We start from the raw sequence: 20,759 nt of genomic DNA on the forward strand, positions 1-20,759 counted from the left end.
GCTACTTGGTTTACAGTTATAAACCCCAGTCTTTAGTTAACAGTGGTTTTTGTCCTCTGATTTTTTAGAGCTTGCTAAAAGCAGTTAATGAACAACTGTTATTGCCAATTTTCTATGTAGGGAATTTAGTAAATTGGAACTTTCTTTTACAGTGAGAACAAAAGAGGAGCAGCTATTAAAGGAGGAGTTTATGTAGAATAAGCACTTTTGATGGCTGAAGCATATGGCACTAGTGGCACCATTTAATGAGTTTTGTGTCTGCCTTTTACCATTTGCTTCTTTTTTCCTTTAGTGTTGTGATGTTTGACTTCTTTGAAGTTACAGGTTGTGTTTTTGTTTTATTTTAGATGCCAGCGTGTTATTGTACCCCCAGTCAGTATTCACACTCCACTCAGCAATATCGGCCCGTTACTTCAGTCCATTATAACGCGCAGCAAAACCAGCCATTGGCACAGCCTGGACAGCAGACAGGTTTGTTTTAGTTTTTTCAGTACTTCATTAGAATACATCTTTTGTGCATTTACTCCTGTTCTTATGTAGGTTTTTTTTGTTTGTTTGTTTTGCTTTTTATTATTATTTTTTAACTTACTTTGCTGCATCTTTGGTAATAATTCAAGTATGGGGATGCAGTGTGCAACTAACCTTAAGTGGAAAAATTCAAGTTGGTTGCTCATGAAATTTGAGGTATGGTCATTAATGTGAATGGCTCTTGTAGTTGTAGGATAATTTATTTTTAGTGTAGAGCTGAACAATTAAGAAGAATTAAAACTAAGCAACTCTCAGAATAGGATTAAATAACAATTCTGAAGTAACATTTCAGAGATGTACTTTAACTGAAAGTTCAAAACAAAACAAAAAAAAAGTTGATTTTAAACATTGTGACATGAAAAGGCTACTGAAGAGAAGATACTGTTGATATATTATTCTGTTTAAGAGTGCACATAGAATAAAGTGTTTTCTGTCCTCTGCGACTAAAAGTATCTGGGTATTGAGCAGTACATAAAGCAATTTTGCATGATTAGTTTTCTGTTCCTTCTATTTTTAATAATTCAAAAATAGTAGAAAAGTTTATCTGTCATGCCACCAAAGCTTTATTTCTTAGTCCTTTTTCTTTGCTATTGTGACTTTTTTTTCCTTACAAGTTTTAACTGGAGCTATTGCTATCCTGATTCTGTGCAAATAAAAATATTATTACTTTTTCTATAAAATGCGAAATCCTAAAGCAAACTTATTTCTGAGTAATAACTTGACTCACAATTAAACCTTTCAGAAGTAATAAGCTATATTTGGAGGCCATCTTGACAGAGATCCTTAAAAACAGACTTTTATAGCATGCCTTAGCTGAGTATGTTAGGTTTAACTTGTCCTCTTGAGCTTCCTTCAGGAAAAAAGGAACTCTTTAACTTTTTTAACTTGTCTCCAGACTAAATAAATGTTTTAACATGATATGATGACGGATCAACTCGTACAAATATAAGCTTGATTTCTTTGTAATTGTTCTATGAAGCAATCAATGAGAAAGTGTTCAGAAGGGATGGCTGCCTCTTCTGTGGCAGTCTTAGGATACTGCTCCAATAGCAAAGCAACACTTGGTTGGGTTATTTAAGGCTCAGTTCACAAATTTATGCAGGATAACTTCGTTGCAGAATCATCAAGATGTCATGCCTGTTAGGCAGGGTTGTCAGACAATTTAAAAATACTGTAACTACCTGCAATATAGATCACCACTTTTCAGTCTTTAGAAGTGGAAGTGTATTGACAATTGCTCAAAGAAGAACAAAATGCTATTTTTTTTTACTAGTTGTTTTATCCGTCTGTGCTAAAGATGTGTTATCCATCTGCATTCTGCAACCTGCTTTCCTTCTTCAGAATTTTTGATACCTAGGCTAGAGTTGAGGCACAGCTGGGGTTACTTTGCTGTTTCTGGGGATACCCTATAGCTCCTGGACTCTGACTCAGAGGCAGCCCAGTGTATTGTGTAGCTACCTAAAAGAATCTGAATTCTGAATTTGCAAGCATGGGGTGGAGGTGCATCGACACTAAGATGCAAAGGGAGGAGTCAGTTACTATTAGGTAAGTGTCTTTTTGTATGTTTTTTTAGCTCTCTACATTTTCCCTGAATTTCACTGCTTGTATCATGGACAGGGTGATGAAAAGCATCGGCAATTAAAATCTTCACCTATGTCAGAAGAAATAGGACAGTAAAGAGAGACAGTAAGATAGCTGTACAGACAATGTTTGTTACTTTGACAGTAATACCTTGTACCTGTAATCCTGATACTAGGCTTAACTGGTGAAAGAGTGGTCAAGCTAGTAAGTCCATTTCATTCCTTGTTGGTTACTTGGTATGTAGCTAGTACCAACTGGAGAGATGGATACTTTACTGATAACTGCAGTATTTGATCTTGTAAAATGCTAAGGAACAATTAAATAACTTTCCAAACACAAATTTAGCTAAAAGAACTGCTTCTGAAAATGTGGCAAATGAAGCCATGTTGGGTTTAATGTTGTGGAATGGCTTGGTTGTGTTTGAGCTGTTGGATTCGGGGCCGTAACACTGTCTGAGAGGTGTACATTTCTCACAGTGAACCGGTCTCTTTTTCAGCTGCTTCCCAGCATCCTTTTTAAAGGGGTTTCAGGTGTGATATTTAAAGGGTTGACTTTTATTAAAATGCTTTGCTTGCCCAAAAGATAGTGGGAAAAGAAAGAGCATTTCAGCTCGTGAAACTGAGGGCCTGCTTACCATGAGACCCAGCTGTAGCCTGAATAAAAAAATTTGTACCTGAACTACTGTTGTTCTGGGAACATCAGTTAAACTAGCTTCTGATGCATGACTGCCAGTTAAGTAACTCTTAGATGTATAACATGGTCAACCAAGTTACTAAACTTACTTTTTAATGTGTTGCTCATAAAAGGTATTTCTATATTCCTAGGTTAACTTAAGTGATTTGTTTTGAATTTTATGTTATGTAAATATTAAGCAACATGCTCCTTTTTGTAGCTGCTGTAGCTGCTGTTTCAAGGTATTTCTGTATAATGAGACAGTCTACAATAGCAGGAGCATATTTTTCTGCAGAGTGCTGCCTTACTGTTAAACCACTTTCCGTGGAGAGGTGAAGTTGCAAAGCTCAAAGTAGAGCCGCCTTTGGAATTCTGATGGGCACCTTCTTGGTGAATTTATATTGTCCCAGTTCTCTCTGCTTACAAAATGTATTATGTCTGTCTGCAAGTGCCAGAAGACGCTGAAAAATATTCACAGCTACACTTCAGTTTCTGAGAAATGAGGATTTTAGATTGCAGGTCTGCTGATTGAATCTGTCTCATACTGCAGCTTTCCATTAGACCTGCTTTCTAGGTGTTATAGATCACTTTGTAACAAAATTCTTAAAATATACTTTGTTTATTATATATGTCTGAGAGAGGGAGAGGTTTTTTTATATGCAGGTTGAAATTAGTTTATTAAAATGAATTTAATTACTAATCCTGATTCAGGTATGCATTGCTCTGAATGTTAAATGCCTTGAAAATATCTATATGCCTTGTGTGTTTCTAACGAACAAACTGATTCTTCTTCCCTTTAATGTTCTGAAGCCAATATTTGATTATGTTAATGATCTGTCAGATGAAACTTTAGTTCACAGTGCTCATTGTACCCAATGAGCATCTTTTAATATATTTTTTTAAAAGAGTATTTGCCACTGTATTTTTTATACTAAAATATAGCTCAATATCAAGGCAGAGAGCCCGGGGAACATCAAGCTCAGTAGAATGTGAATGCGCCCCAATCAATTACCTGCACATTCCTCCTGCCTGTGTCTGTGCTTCACAGTCCTGACCAGGCCAGTTCTGTTATTCCTGAGTGGTGACTGGCCTTGTCTCACAAACACTGGTATTTATGGGTTTTGCAGAAATAATAAGTAGTTAAGTTCCTACATGTGTGACAGAGTATAACAAAGAATTTTACTTGTCATCTGTATGTGATTTTGTCTATGGTGACGGTGTAGCTTTTGGATGCTTAAAAAGGGGAGTGGGAATGGCAAGACTGCAGTAAAGGTACCCATGCCATTTCCTGTTTGGTCCCATGCTTAACTGTTATTTTTTATTTAGGCCTTTTTTATGATAGCATTTGGCCACCTGTTTAAGCAATAATAAACTGTTACAGAGGAGGCTGTAAAGGGCCTGATGTGAGAGCTTTTTTCCAGATCGTCTTGAATAAAAAATGTCTTTGGCTGCATATAAGCATGACTTTTAGCTGGAGGAATTTTCTCAGTACATGCTTGTTTTTATTTATTTATTTATTTATTGGCATTATGGTCTCCAACAAAAATTACCCTTTTTAAAAGGACTTGCATACATGCCTTGCACAAACTTCCTTGAAGTGTGCTTAGGTCTTGAATCATTGTTAAGATATTTTCCTCTCTATGGCACCAAAGATGCTAGTTATTTAGCATAACATACCTAAAATAGCCTTGTTTCTACTAAAGGACAAGTAATTCTGAGCTTTCAGCAATAAAATCAAGGTGTTAATACCTGTTACTCACTACAATATAGATAAATATTGTAAGCATGCCATCATATACTAGCAGCATTGCAAGTAGTGCATACAGCATTTCATGCTGGAATCAGATGGATCCAAATGAACAACTCTGCTAATTTCTTATGTTGTCTTTTTTGTATTATGGTAAGCTCAACCATTTTTAAAGCTGTGATGTTTAATTTAAAAAAAAAATAGACTTTGGAAAATGTCACAGAAACTTTTTCTTATAGGCACCTGTGTACAAAATGAGATCACATATAATTATTTCAAAATAAGATTTAAATATATGATTTCAGGTTACCAAGTTTTGCCTAACCAGCAACAAAACTACCAGGGCTTAGTTGGAGTTCAGCAGAATCAGAATCTAGTCAGTGGCCAACACAACAACATTGGGAATCAAATTCAAGGTGTGATTGTTCCTTATCCTTCAGTGCCATCTTATCAGGTGGGTAATTAATTAATTCATAACTTTTCAGCAACTCTTCTGCAGGTTGGGGGAGGGAGGGAGGGAGTTGTTTTTTAAACCACATTGCTGTGTAATAGTGAATTTGACAATTTGTACTTGCTGTCAACAAAGTTGTTTAAAAGGAGAACTTATCTATAAAGACTGCATTTTTTATTTGATCTTTGACAAAACTTTGAAGGGTAGGAGACATGCTATGGCAACCCCATTCTGAGCAGTGTCCTTATAAAATCACATCTCTTGTGTTGCAGTGCACAAGTTCAGTGCAAATCGGTCTTCATGTCATGTTAAATCCACACTTGCTAAGTGTTTATTTCTTAAATGATGTATATATTTCTTATATAGAAAATTAAAATGCTTATATACCCAGGTAATGATCAGGAAGCAGAAGAAAACTTTGTCTGCAGAAGAAAGTCTTAATGTGCTCTCAATTTTAGGTTTCCATGCCTCAAGGTTCCCAAGCCATGCCCCAGCAGACATATCAGCAGCCGGTTTTAATTCCCAGTCAGTCAAATCAAGGATTGCCAGCAGCAGGAATGCCAGTTTACTATAGTGTCATTCCATCAAGTCAGCAGAATAATTTAAGGTGAGTTTAACTCCATTACTTTATCTTCAGTATTTTTTTTTCCAATTAGCTAAAATAACAAATACTGGTTTAACTGGGACTTACTTGTTTACTGCAAAGTAGTATTTCCATCTCATATTTACCAATAGCTTATTGTAATAGAATTCTAAGTCTTAGTTTTAAACTGTCTACTCCTTTCATTCGTATCCTTATATGAAACATCTTTTTACAATGACGTGTAGGATGACTGAGTTTATTCACTGTTTTTTTCAAAGACGCTACTTTAAGAAGGGATAGAGAAAAGAGATTTGAGCCCCCAGAAATAGACTGTTAATTTCTTCCTCTTTTGGAGGATTGTCTGGAAGGAGCTTAGCTTGCTTTGTCTATGTAGCTAATCAAACTTGCTGGCACACACCTGGCTATGAAATGAGTATAGGAATACTTTTTTGTGTGTTCAGGTTTTATTTGGAAAATAACTTTTTTAACCTGCTCCTTAGCAGCAAGTTAGTCTATGTGTACAGACTTTCCTGTGTGTCCCAATGATATGAATATTGATAAGAGAACAGGTAAATGTTTATGAGAAATAATTTGCATTAATGCTTATCACAAATTTTCCTTTACTTAGTCTTTTTGGATTTAAATTTGAACAAGCAGCAACAGTGTGAAGTCCTTCATACTGCTCAGCAGCAGTGCTTCATCCTTTTGTGAGTGCAGAGAAAATAATGAGGGAAATGTTTGCTTGGAATTCCAGGCAGCCTAAAATATAGTGGCAGCATCTTACTCCTGCCAATATAGGTATGTTAGAGAGCTTGGACAAGAAAGTACTGTTCTACAGGGGATGGATATTTTCAAGCCCATATGTTGAAAATGAAACTGTCATCTGTAGACATGTGAGAAGCTGTGTGGATCCGCACATTTCACATGCAGATATGAAATTATCTGTTTCAGCTGCACTGAGTTTTGCCTGCTTAAATAGAGCACTTTAGTTAAAATTATGTAAATACATATGTGGGATGAAGAACAGGGCAAATTGCTTGTGAGGACATGGGTAAAGATGATATGGCCAACAGGATTTGTGCCTACCTTTTTCCCCCACAGCTTGCAGTTATAAAAAATCTGTATCATTCCTGCTAGATCTTTATTTTATCTGTTATAATCCTGTACTTCATTTTGGAACTATAGATGCTGTTCTGCCTGTAGTCCATCAAGCTAATATTTTAACTCAGTAGCGTGTTTCAGTAGAGAGAGTTGCCTTCACAGTTCCCACAGTTTCTGTAACTGGAAAGCTGCAACACCAGTATGGCAACTGGAAATGGGAAAATTTATTTAAATTATTGCTTTGTAGACTATCCCATTTGGCAAATATTTTTAAGCATATGATTAAATTTCATTATGCATCTCACTGATATCTTGTAAAAGTTTTCTTGAACTTGTGTATTTCTATAAAGCAAGAAGTTGGTAGTATGACAGAAGTTGGCTAGGTCTGTCACTTAGCTTTCTTTCCCCTGAATGCATGAATAATATCTGGTATAAATGAACTTTTTCTGTGGTGATCAGATACGGTTTATGAAGAGAGATTTTTTTTTCCTTAGATTCTTAATTAAAAATAGATTCTGTTAAAAGCTGAGGGAAGAGATTATAGATTTAAAGTTATTTCATCTGCAGTATGTGCAAATGACTAAAGCAGCAGCCATGATTAAAAGTAGTATTGCGTAGGTCCTTTTCTGTTAGTGATTTTCTTCTTATTATTATTACAGTTCATCAGTAGGATATTTGCAGCCTCCCGGATCGGAGCAGATACAGTTTCCTAGAACATCATCACCATGCCACTCACAGCAGCTTCAAGGACAGCAGTGTGCAGGTTTGGGAATAAATAGTGGGTTTTTGGCTAACTTAAAATGTTTCCAGCTATTATGCTCAGTAATTGGATGTTAAATTGGATATTGCTATTAAGGGTGTGTTTAGAGTTAAATATTATTTCTTTCTGTATCTCATATTTTTTAAGTTGTAGTGGGGGCATCTTAACTTCTTAATTGTTGAAAACTCTCAATTTATCTAAAAATCAATAATATGCATCAGAATGCCTTCCTTGTATGCTTGTGAGTTGTGAAAGAAAGATACAGGAATAAATGCAGTTTCAGGAGAATGACTTCCTAAATACCGGCATAGGTCTGAAAAAAATGAGATTTGGGGCTACATCTGATGGAGCTAAAATCACTGTGGCTCTTCTGCTTGAAAAACATTCGAGATTATTTGTTTGAATAAACTAGAAGGGGTGTGTGTGTGTGTGTGTGTGTGTGTGTATTTTTACCAGGAGTTTGTGGGAAGAAAATAATGACAAAAAAAAAAATAGTATTCTTTTTGGACCTCTTGGAGGGGGAAATGAAATACTTAAGTGTTTTGGTATGTGGTGCTGCTTTTTTGCTTTGTGTTTTTTTTGTTTGTTCGTTCATGTTTGTTTTTAATAGTAGCCTTATCGACTGCTTTTACTTCCGTAGTTTATAACAACCATTCGAGTCGGAAGCCATCACCTCCTACATTATTACCACCTTCATCAAAATCAAAGCCACAACAGGCTGCTTCCATTGTGCACTACAGCATAGTGTCTTCACCCTCATCCTGTAAAAGTTCGCCCACTGGTCTTTCCATCATGCAGCCCATAAAAGGTATATTTTGGTAGGATTTTCGTGTAAGCCATTCTGCTTAGAGATCTGTTGTGAGTTATCAGCTTGACTTCCTGGCTGAATTGACCTCAGTGCCAATCTATACAAATACTTGTGAACCTGGTTCAGAATGCTGTGACCTGCAAGATATTTGAGTGTTTTAGATGCATAAAAGCAGCCTCAATGGGGTATGAAAACAGCATTGATACAGTGTTTGTTATATCGGCAAAACATTTATAAGAGCTAATACCTGAACTTCTGTGTCCTGTGAATTACAAGCTGCAACTCTCATTGACAGACTGCTCAGGAAATTCTAGATGTTAGGGATAGAATCCAAACAAGGAGGTTATAGAACAATCCTATAGTGATATTGGTTCTGTCTTCCTTTTACTGATAGGAAATTGGATGTATTACAGGCTGGCTTGCCAAAAAAGGTATAATCTCAAATATTTCTATCTCTGTATTTTCCAAGCAGCCAGTAGATTAAACAACCCTGGATCAATGACCTGTGGTCCAGTATAAATGTGATTTTTCTTATTAGTGTTTATCTTTTAAAGTATTTTTAGCCTGTTTATTAGTAAATGGTTAACATGCAATTAAATGGCAAGGTAGCTGGCCTTTTAACAGTATATTTTCATTGATGTACAGGCTTGATTTGTGTTTGCTTTTTCCTTGGAGTTTCTTCGGCTGCAGTTCTTGAAGACTTTGTCATTTCAGGATGTCTAAAATTGGTCTTGCTATAGCTTGTTTTTCCATCCTGTCTTGATAATGATCATTTTAGGAAGTTTTGAAGGCTTGATTCAAATTTATTAGGCTGTGTGATTTAAAGAAGTTCGTGGAAAGGAAATCCTTCTATGACACAGAGCAAATATTGAGAGGTTTTAAATGGCACTGCTACAGTGCTACTGAGGTGATGATTCAAATGATTAAGCATGATGAGGACATACAGAGACAGGAAGTTCAGTGATGCTTTTTCTGCAATTTGTGTTTTTATTATTATTTTTATGAATAATATTATTATGGACTGAATCGGGACACCTTTGGGGATTTTTTTTTTACAAGTTTCCTTTCTGAGATATTTTGATCGCTGATGAGGTGTCTGCATACTGACTTGAGCCCTCTCTGAGGCTTTGCTTCATCAGCAGGCTTAAGAAAAGGATTCTCTTTATTTCCATTTATTGACATGGTGGGGAACTAGTAGGGAAAAAAACAAAATGTGCCTTTCTGGGTAAACAAACTTCTTTTTGCATTCTAAATAGTATTTTTAGTTTGTGACAGTGGGTTACAATGGGCTTTGGGGGGGTGGGTTTGTTTGTTTTAAGAAATGATACTGTGATTTTTTTTTTTTTTTTTTTTTGGAATGGCATTTTTATTGCGTGTGCAATAAAGAAAAAAAGAGCCCAAAACAGTAGTATGTTGAGCGTTGTAGAATAAAATATTAAAGTATTATAAAGCAGATGAGAAAATATATATTTTATAACATCCATAAAACGTGGATATTGTGAATAAAACATTTAAAATGAATCAGTGTTCATGTGCAAAATGTAAAGCTTGCCTGGTACATTTTAGCTTTACATAGAATCTAAATGTATGACTTTGTCGTTTGGAAACTCCTATAGCTATTCTGACTAAGTAGCTATGTTGGCATATAGTAAAATGGGAGCATTCACAAGCTGCGTCCTGAGGGGATGGAACAAGGACTCTTTAATTTATATTCTCTCCTCAAGTTGACCTGATACCTGACCCTTTCATTTCTATCCATAATAGTTCTTTCTTGGCTTTGAAAATATTATTCTGATCCTTGATTACAAAAGAAGCATAGGTTTTGAAACCATTGCTGTTATTATTTCCTATGTTTTGATAAATAGCAGCTGGTAAATATTTCAGAATACAACTTACAAAAGTTAAGGTAGGTGTAGCAGAATGATGTATATTTTTGTTGTTTGCTTTGCTTTTCAGTCTAGTCAGATTGTTTCTTTTAGTGAAGTGTATGAGCAGTGAAAACAATAACCCGTTAAAAAAAAAGATTCAAAATACATTCATCTTGCATCTGGCCTGTAACTGAAAATGTACTGGGTAGTGAAATGAGAAGACTCATTCCTCTTTAAAGCTGGATGATTAGATGATTTTTAAAACCCATATTTTAATCATGGTTTCTGAGAAATTATGTGAAGAGTTAGTGGCTAGAGCAGAGAAAGGAGATGGCAAGCAACCAGTTAGAAGTGAACAGGACATGATATAAATTGCCCAGAAGCCAAGCCCAAGGGGAAGGCACTTAAAGCCTCTGGCTGTTCTCCCCTCACTTGGGAACTTCTGTAGCTTCCACAGTAACAAGGTAGCACAGGATAGGATTTACAATCTTTGCCCAGAAAAATGATTTTGTATAGAAACTAATAGTCAATAAGGCTAAATTAGCCTTCTTTTGCTGTAAAGAATAATTCTATGTCTTTATGATGTGTGGTATTGTGTTGGAGAAAATATTTTGAGTCTATATTGCTGATGAAATGTTGTGTAATTTGTATTTTTAAATACTGCTTCTTTTTATGACCTGTTCATTGATACATTGCAATAATAATGCTAAGTACTTTCACCTAAATTAAATGGTTTGTTTAAAAAATATTCTCAATAATGAGTTTCAGTGGTTTTACATTTATATTTCTAAGTTCTGAGAAGCCTTCTGTGTTATCCATTAAAGATTTATCTGCTACAGAAGTGTAACAGTACAGAAGACACTGCCCTAGTTTCCTAGTACTCAGCAGTATACTTTGAAAAATGTTCATTATATAATTTGCCTTTTTTTTTTTTAATTCATTGCTAAAAAAATAAAAAGAAAATTAAAATGTTCAGTGAGCTAACAGTATCTACTTGTTTCTTGTGTTGTAGCAGTAGCACCACCACCAGGTGGAGGAGTAGTAATGATGCAACTAAATATACCTAATAATCCCCAGCCTCGGAACCATTCGCCTCCACAGTGGAAACACAATAAATATTACTGTGATCATCAAAGGGGGCAGAAGTCCACAGAATTTAGCACTTTAGACAGTGCCACACAGGTATGAGGTTCTTGGTTTGCTTTTTGCAATCATATGCTATCTGTAAATTGCATCCTTGCATGTCTTTTTAAGTTCTTTCGGGGAAAGTAAATCTTTGCTGGTGCTACTAATTACAGCTACTTGGCTTCCCATGTTTGAATGGTGTAGGTATTATGTAGCTCATTCAACAAAATATGTTTTTAAACACTAACATCTTGGCATTATCTTTATTATAGTTGCAGCATAGTCCTCAACTAGGTAGTCCTGTCACCTCGCCGGCCCAATCACCAGCACCAGCTCAGCTATCAAATATGAAGAACATCCGTCCCACTTTAACACCTCTTTCTATTGTGTCCCAGTTTTCTAGACCTTTTGTCTCTGGACAAGGTATATTTTCAGTTAACTAAGATGTGTATTTCCTATTTGCTTTTGCTTGTTTCTTTAATAATTTCTACAAGGATTTTCTGATAAACAGGTTCGCTTTTTAGTAATGCTTTCAAAGCAGGATCAGAATCAGGCACTCTTCACCATGTAAAAAAAATCATCCTTATTTTTCTGCACCAGAAAGGATTGATCTTTGTGTTACTGGGAGAGCTTTTATAACCATCTAGGTTTCTCATGTGCAGAATTTCTCCTTTCGGCACTGTATATCCTGATGGTGTTTGACATAACTTTACTTTAAATTTTAACTATAAATCAAGAAATTTTCCACATTTAAAATGGACCAAGTTTAAGAACTACAAAGACATGGAGGACCAACTGGTCTCAATATGTCAGGTGGATGTTGTTCCTTGAGGGAAAACACAAAGAAACATCATGTTAAGATAAAGAGTTCTGCCAAACTCTTGTTTTTTGATGGTGCACTGAATCAAACCAGTATGAATTAATTCCTTCCTAGTGACACTATCATGGTGGGTCTGGAACCTCTAGCCAATACTGCTATTTCAAATAGTAATAAATGGTTCTGTTATCCTCCTTTAGGTTCTCCCACCCAAAGATATAAGAAATTCCTTGCAGAAGAGTATCAGTCCTCTGCTGCCCTAGTAATAGAAGAACAGCAGATAGAATTTTCAGGGATATGAATATTGATGATGTTTAAAAATAAATGGTAAAAGAAAAAAAGAACATGGGCAACAACTTCTTGTCACTGACTAAAGAGGTCCTGATATAGTTTCTAAGCTAAAAACTAATTGATCTGTTTTTAGAAAAGGGAGTGACAAAGAGTAAGGTGAAATTACAGGAAAAAACTGTGCGTCTTCCTTTTTGATAAAACCTTATTGTCTTTGCATGTATAATCTTTGCATAATTGCTGTTTTCCACTTTGATTGCAAAAATTACCCCTCTCTTTAAGGAGATGCAAGATACCCACTGCTTGGCCAGCCCCTGCAATACAATCCACCATCTTTATTACGTGGACAAGTAACAAGCCAACAGGTACGAAAGAACCTTCTCCTGGCCACACTGAAAAGAGCAATTCAGGACTGCCACTACTATAGCTGCGAACAGAGCAATATATTATTGCACTAGAAATGTAACGATTGGAAGATAGTTGCCTTTCAATAACAGTTTTATTCTGCATTGATTCTTCCCATTGTCTTTTGTTTAAAAAACAGTGAAAAATATTATTTTGAAATCTAGCTTTTTTATAATTTTCCTAAATTTCAGCCTGCAAAAGAAGACACGAGGCATAATGTAGACTGCTTTGTTTGCCAGCAGTTCCAAAAAACCAGAGAGATAATGTGTGCTTCCAGTTTTATTTGAGTAACAACTTCAAAAAGTAAAAAATACATATGGGTATTTCTGAAGAAAGAGATGGAGTGCTTTTGCTTGTTTGTTTTTAGCTTCCCATAGAGAAAGGTTTAGAATGAATTTTTTCCCTTTATTTTTCTTGTGAAGCCATGGATTGAACGTGTCTGCCTGCATGTTTGCTACACTAATATTAGGTCCAAAAATCTTCTCGGTGCCACTGCAGTGCAGATTAATCTCCAGCCATTCTTCTGTACCATCTCTCATTGAGTTGATAATGAAATTTTACATACTGATGCAGTGTCATTCAAGTATGTGATTTATATCCATCTTTCCAGTGTCAGCCTGGAAACAGACACGGAAACAGGGGAAAGAAGACAGCAAAGAAGGCTGCTTCAGCAGATCTTGGTGCTGGAGAACCAGGTATAGAATTGCTGATTGACCCAGTCCTCCAACAGAATGGATTAATCAGAACAGAGCAGAGACAGCTGAAATGTATGTAGGGTGTGGTAGTGTTTTTTTATTGTTATTATCTCATGTGGTGAATTATGATGACAATCTGGGGGCTAACAAGAAAAGTACAGATGAAAGCAGGCAAAAAATAAGGGTAATTGGACAAAAATTGGACAAGGCAAATGCTGGAAAAAGTAAGGATGGAAGGGAAGAAGACTCTCATCAGGAGAGAGAAGGGAAAAAAGGGTATTTAATGCAGAAACATGGTGTCATTCCAAGGGCTGGGGGAAGGATTAGGACAAGACTGAAAGAAAAAAGTTTTGAGTTTACTGGACATTATTAACCAGGCAATACTGGTTCCTGATATTGCATTAAATATACAGAACCTTCACTTCCTTTTACTTGCATGAACTTTGAAATCATACACAGACCACGTAAGAGCTTCTGCCTTCCCTCCCGCCCCGTCCCTTTCTGATATAAATAAGCACACGTATCTGGGGGAGCCAGTAAGCCTACTGGTGACAAGGCCTGCTGTCCAGTAAGGAAACAGTTGTCCAGACTGCAAAATGCTGAACTCTGTTGTAATTTCTCAGGGTACCTACAGATTAGCTCTTTGGAGTGGGTAGAAATGTCATGCAGATTAAACTTGACATGTGCCATCTTCAAATATTTACTGGAAAGAAATGCTGTTGTAAATGCTGCCTATTACAAACCGTTTTTTTTCCCCATAATGTAAAGATAAATTAGCTTTTTTCTAACAATTTATTGGTCAGAGAAGATAGACCAGTCTTCTGTAACACTGTGTCAGAAGGTAGTAAGAGTTCTTAAACCTGCTGCAAAATTAGGCGTACATATATATATATATATATGTGTGTGTGTGTGTGTATATATATACACATATATATTTTGAGGGGCCTGTTTCTAGCTTGTCTTCTAAGCTTTTGTTTGTATACTTGTACATGGTGCTAAGTGTGAAAGCACAAGTCTCTTTAAAGCACCAGAAATTGAGTGTGGGTGTATTTGACAATTAAACTGCAGATGGGAGGATACATTTACTCGCTGTTGATTTGTGCATTATGTATCTTAAGTGCAATGAACATTCTTAAGGTAATGTTCTTGTTGTTTCAGTTGTGGGAAAAGTTTTAGAAATCACTGAACTACCGGAAGGAATAACTCGTATGGAAGCAGAAAAACTCTTTGGAGAACTTTTTAAAGTCGGTGCCAAGATTCGGTGGCTGAGGGATTCCCAGTGTCTCCAAACGCCGCCGCAGCAGCAGCATCGTCGTCACTGTAGCAGTGGAGATAGTAACGTGAACACTGAGCCTTCCAAACCTAGTGACTTGGCCTCCACTTACACAGTTCTGGCTACGTTCCCTACAATGACAGCTGCTCAGAATGCATTGAAGAAACAAAGTAGTACTTCAGTTAACAAGTTCAGGCTGAGAACGAGCAAGAAGCACTACGACTTTCACGTTCTGGAAAGGGCTAGTTCTCAGTAGCAGTTACATCAGTGGACACTCAGCCTTTACTACTTCCATGTCCTTCCCTCCTTGATTGGCTTGATGTTATGGGGTTTCTGTTCTCTTCATAGAGACTCCTGGGATGTTTTGTCATATTAGCCATTGAAGAATAACCCAGTGATCCAGCAAGATGAAGAAAAAAAGTACAGATTTAATCCCAGACAATAGCAAGCAATCATCTTTGAGACAGAAAGGCAGCTTTCTATAAGGAATGCTGTTAAAATGCCCCCTACTTTTATAGTAGTTTTGTTTTATATTTCTGAATTCTTGTATCAGATCCAAAGTTCTATTGTACAGCAAATGTTCATAACAAATACCCATGTTCAGATTTGTATTTTATAGTCCCTTTTCACTGCCAGCACACAGCTATCCTTTCCAAGGCAGGAACCTGGGGGAGAGGGGGGAGAGAACCATTTTTCAAGGAATTACACTGTTTTCTAAGAGACTACCCCAAATCTTCAAGTTAACTCCTTCCTTTTTCCTTTGTATGTGTTTTTTTTTAACAACATAATTTTAGTAACTAGTTAATTCCTTAGATGTCATGTTTCTTTTGAGATTCATTCAAGCAATGTCAAAAGAATTTACAAGTATGTGTGTACCCTTGAAGGATTTGCTTCTGATCCAGCAAGATTAATAAGTATATAAAGGGGAATATGAATGGATTACAAAGAATGTTCACAGAATCACCTTTTAATATTTGTTCTTTTTAGCAAAAGTGTGAGGAAACTAGAATGTATCTTCACAAGTGACAAAACATTTGCACTTTAATTGTGTTCCCACCAGTATGGATCTCTCTTCTTTTTCACGCTAAGATAATTGTGTTTGATAAGTGCTGGAACCCTCTTTAATGGTTTAAGTTTTCATCATTTGCAGAGGATCACTGGACATCAAAAGATTCATTGCACATACAAATGAGACAAGAAACCTTTTTTCCAATTTCTGTGTAATTTGCAAGGCTGTACAATGTGTGCTGATGCAAGCCTTTTTCAGTTCAAGAAAAATAAATGTTTACAAACACCAACTTTTTCAGTGCACTTGTTTCAACTTCTAGGAGTCTTCTGGACTGGATGAACATCCTCTGAAGGGTTAGGTTCCCTTTATATGTGAGAAAGGAAACTTGTAAATACTGTAAATATTAGAACTTTTCAAAGAATCACAGTCTCTTTTCCTCTTACTGGAAGCATTTAAGTTATTCTGTCCTTTGTTTTTTAAATGTTTGTCTCGAAGTAAAAAGACAAAGAAACTGATCATAGCCTAAAAGGGGCGGCTCCCCTGCCTTATCACAGGCACTGACTTGATGTGTAGACAACCCAGTGGGTGATTTGCTCTGTTCATTTGCAGCTGTAGCTTTGCTAAAGATACTGCTGTAACCTCTGTAAGCCAAAAACCCAGGGTGTAAGTTATGTTTGAAGTACATAATTTAGACAGGAAAGTACAAATTCAGTTGCCCCAATTCACATTAGTTTTATTTTTTTGTACCAAAAATTCTGACATGACACTGAACAACCAAATGCATGAAGTTGCAAGAACTGTCCTATGTGTGTTTAATTCTTACATGCTTAATGTGATTTAAACAGAATCAAATTACTCGGAAAACTGATTTTCCTGGGAGCACTATAGCCTAACAAATTAGGCAAATGAGATTTTTTTTTTTTTTTCCTGTAATGTTGTACTGGCAGGTATTTACGTAACTAAAGCTAAACTTTCACTTAGATGCTGTGCTGAAGCTGAGGTAAAATATTCAGTGTCAAGCCCATATGGTTTTAATCCTGTAAAAGTTATTAATAGACTCAAGGTCTGTAAGAACAGCTGTTCACAACGCCCAGAGGCAGCCACCTCCTGTGGCTAACAAGCTCCAGGACAAGATTTTTGATAGAAAAGAGAATCCATAGCAGGCAGTTTCTATCCATTTTGAATAACCTAAGCAAAGAGACCATCAAACCCAAGCTTTCTCAGAGGATGCTGTATGACTTGCAGTTTTTAATAAGTTTTCCTGTAGCAAGCGAAGAAAATGTAATGGGAGAGGTAAGCATGGAGAAAACAAACAGTCTGAGAAAAAGGAGGTAGCTGATACAGTGGTTATGAACTGCTCGAGGCAACTATTTAATTCTAACCATGTTGTAAATTCTCCAGTGAAGGCTGCTGTGGGATTAAAAAAATACATCCCTTAATAGGTTACTTATATTCTATTGAGCATCTTGAATGTGATAACCTACACAGGCAGGCACCCAGGTGTAGGCAAAATACAGTTTCTGAGAATCTGTGTTTATTTCTGCTAAGTAGGGGCAATTACATTTTTGATCTGGACATGCTGCTGTGAGACTCAGGGATATTCACAGGATATTGGAAGTGTTGAAAACCACTGGTGTCAAAAGTGGGCACCAACTAATGCATTCCTGCTTTACAGTGTGACTGGTTTTTGTGGCATCTGGTACTGTCTGTAGTAACTGAACAGGGCATGACATGTTATCTCGCAAACTCAGCTAACAAAGGTGGTACAGTACTTTCCTGCTTTTACTCTACTGTCTTAGCACTTCTGACCTCCTCTTAGTTAGAACACATAAACCTAGGGACTGCATTCAAAAACCCAAGAACTAGATTTGCACCATAGATTTGGATCATGTTCTAGAAAGCAAATAAATGTACTTTATGGCAGGAAAGGGATGTTGTGTTCTCAGGTATGCTCAGCTAGTGTTCTGGTACTAGAGAACTGGAGTTTCCTGTCACTTAACATGGTAACAATTTTTAAAGTAAATAATGACAGGAATTGAGTGAAGATTTACCGTATATTGCAATGATGGACTTGTCAGTTAACTGGGAGCATTTCTTATGACTTCTAAAAGCTGAGGAAATAACAAATTTAGTAACTTCCTTGTACAAAGAAGACAGCTATATCTTGTTTTTTAAATTTGATAATTCTGTATAAATGCATTCCTGAACTTGTGAACAGGCTTAATGTGATGATACAATGAAAATGATCATTCAAAATTAAGAAAAGAATTTTAAGTCCTCTTTTCTGGGAGCGCTCACATGCACATGAGGTTGAATATTGTAACAACACATTTTGTTCAGCTTCCTCACCAGTGCCAGGCTAAGCACCACATTCTTTGTGTTTCAGTAAGACTGGACTGATATAAAGTGAAATGTAAATAATACGCAGCTTACCTTAAGTTCCTTAGTGAGCAAATTTATTCTGTTTTCATGTTGAAATCCTTTTCTTTCACCCATGTGTGTAGACTCAAGAGGAAAATGGCCATAAAAAGGAGAACACTGGTTGTCATTTCAGTGCAACATCTACAAAGACAGATGTATAGCACTGTGGTATACGGGGACTGAAGAATTGATACTACTTGGTGTTTCTACCTGCAAACACCTCTAATCTTGCTGGTCTTCTAAGGCTGAGGCCTCCATGTTGTGCTTCAAGACCCGGATGGGGACACTGGTATGTAGATAGGAATATAATTTTATCAAAGTAATAGAAAATTTGTTTAGCTTGAGGAACTAAATAAAGTACATGCACCCCTAACATGCTTTTCACAGTAAGGCTGGCTTTTTTTTTCTTGTACTGTACAAGTAGCTCCACATCCTTTTTCCTTTTTATTGATGCAAGTCCATCTCTCAAAGTGGAATAAATAGTTATATTTTCATGCTTTGACACGCACTTCTGCCTTAACACGTTCACGATGTTTTGGCTGTTTTAAGCAATCTTGATATTTTGTTGCCTGGGTAAATCTTGTACTAACTTGTTAAAATGTTCAGGAGGAAGCTATAATTATAATTGCAACTAGCTTATTTTCTAAAGATATATTTAGCTCCAGGACTATTCTTTCCCCCTAGAAAATTGGTGCGGACTGTAATTTCCTGTATTTAACCTTGAGACAAAGAATATTCTGAAGAAAACTGATCAAACCACATTTAGTCATGAAAAAAATATTCTAGCTAAAATTTTTATTGTAGTCTATTTCTAGCTCAGAATGACTTATTTTAATACCTTCAGTGTTTCTGTAGCAGTCTACCTGAGGATTGATATTTGAAATAATGAGTTGAACTTTCAGTGATCAGGTCCACACTTGCTGAAATCCTGATTCTGCTCACATTTAAAATGTTTTGGGCTTGGAGTGTTTCTGGCCAGTGATGTCAGCGGGTATAAAAAACTGTTCACACTGCAAAATGTCAATGTGACTCCATTTGGGGAGCCTTAATTCTCAGGTGTAGACCAGAACCCATGAAAGGGCCTTAATTCCCATTTCTGAAAATGAAGTCCCTTTAAGTTCTCTCATTCTTCAAATTCATGGCAAATTAGCTATTTAAATTTGAAAACTTTAGATATGTGGTTCAAGTTGCCTCTTACCTGACTTGAGAATGTATGTTCCTATCACAGCAGGTAGGAGCCTCCTTTTGTAATAATGCCTGTAATCATGGAATTTGGACCTGAGTCTCTTTGGCAGACCATTATTAACGATTTTTTTTATTCTGCTTTTAACTCCTTGACTTTTGGTCATGTTTGCTTATTGTCAAAATTGGTCAGGTTGAAAGTGGATCTTGCTTAGAAATCCTTAAGAGCATTAAAATAAAATTTGGTTCAGGACACAAATTTTAGGGCTCCAACTCCCCTTTTATTTTCCCTTTTCCTCCCCATTTATCAGTCTTACAGGTAATCCACATAAGCTTAATGGATAGGATATACGGTGCATAAAACTGTAATGAGTAGTTTCTGCACTTCTCCAGAGGAGTTTGAATTTCAGATGGGACTAGTGCTGTAAACCAAAGAGCTATATAGGAAACCTGTATGTTTCTGATAGTTGCATGCATTCAAAAATGGTCCAAAGTACAAAAGAAAATGTGTTGGTGCATCATGCTTAATAGTGGAGTTTACTCTTAATTTGGTTCATGTGCCCCAGATAACTAAGAAATCAAAACTAGACTGACCTTCTCATGGTTTAAGAAATAGTTATCCTGAGGAGCAGCACTCTGAAATGCACTCTGCTAATCCATTGCACTGATTTACAGATACCGAGTAGCTTGTCTCCATGTGTTAACCCAGTTTCTCTACCATTTTTGCTTGACTTAACCTAATATGTGGACCTACAGTTTTAGTAAACCTTTGGATTTAGTGCCAATTAAAAACAAAAATTCACTAAAAATTATCTTTCTACTGCAAGTACTTTGAGGAAGAGGAGTCTTAAAATGTAAAGGACTCTCTTGCTTTGTTTCCCAAAGTCCCTGCAGATTTCAGATTTGCCTGTCTCAACAAGCTAGCTGAAATGTCGCAGGAGCGGGGCCTGTGAGTTCAGTCGCACCTGCCTGTGTGCGCTGGGAGTCTCGGACTGGCAGCAGCGGGTGCTCCAGAGGCTTCCTCAGATGTTGCACCAACTTGCTATCGCAAGTGCTTTGGGAAGCCAGGTGGATAGGGGAGAGGCCTCTCAAACTAGCTTAGAAGAAGGGAAAAAATCGGCACGTTCTCTTGATCTATGTGTGGTTTTCCCTTTTCCAAAGTTCTTATTTATGCATAGCTCTGTCTCCTCTATGCATGCATGTGCAACAGAGATGACTCCCACTTTGTCTTTGCAAAACCTATATTGTTTAATGCTGTCCCGACTATGAAATACATCCCTCAACAGTGCTGCTTTAATCTATTTGATACCATGAGGAGAGACACGTGCACAACAACAGCCCTTTTGCCAGAAAGGTGGCAGTCGTGACTGCCTGCAGCAGTACCACGTAGGCAGAGCCAACGTAACCAGCAACCAGCATGACCATGGAGCGGGTTTCCCCTATGC

General features: G+C 36.8%; 1 protein-coding gene across 15 annotated transcripts in view; it reads left to right on the plus strand.

Moving 5' to 3' along the window:
- The window catches only part of R3HDM1 (R3H domain containing 1), a 45,568-nt gene extending 29,568 nt beyond the window's left edge, over positions 1–16,000 (plus strand). For 8 of the 15 annotated variants that reach the window (XM_088521770.1, XM_088521771.1, XM_088521776.1 and 5 more), the window contains 10 exons: positions 348–471; positions 4,834–4,982; positions 5,438–5,586; positions 7,323–7,426; positions 8,064–8,231; positions 11,112–11,281; positions 11,497–11,647; positions 12,612–12,694; positions 13,345–13,501; positions 14,588–16,000. In XM_088521770.1, coding sequence (XP_088377896.1) covers positions 348–471; positions 4,834–4,982; positions 5,438–5,586; positions 7,323–7,426; positions 8,064–8,231; positions 11,112–11,281; positions 11,497–11,647; positions 12,612–12,694; positions 13,345–13,501; positions 14,588–14,958 — 1,626 coding nt within the window. In that variant the 3' untranslated portion in view covers positions 14,959–16,000. The remainder of the gene's footprint in view (positions 1–347; positions 472–4,833; positions 4,983–5,437; positions 5,587–7,322; positions 7,427–8,063; positions 8,232–11,111; positions 11,282–11,496; positions 11,648–12,611; positions 12,695–13,344; positions 13,502–14,587) is intronic. The other 7 variants (XM_088521774.1, XM_088521785.1, XM_088521784.1 and 4 more) reach the window with 3 other exon arrangements.
- The last annotated feature ends 4,759 nt before the right edge of the window (positions 16,001–20,759 follow it).

This window comes from Tinamus guttatus, unplaced genomic scaffold (genome assembly GCF_059628265.1).
Source record: "Tinamus guttatus ecotype Peru unplaced genomic scaffold, ASM5962826v1 Tinamus_guttatus_pri_ptg000133l, whole genome shotgun sequence".
NCBI classification, from domain to species: domain Eukaryota; kingdom Metazoa; phylum Chordata; class Aves; order Tinamiformes; family Tinamidae; genus Tinamus; species Tinamus guttatus.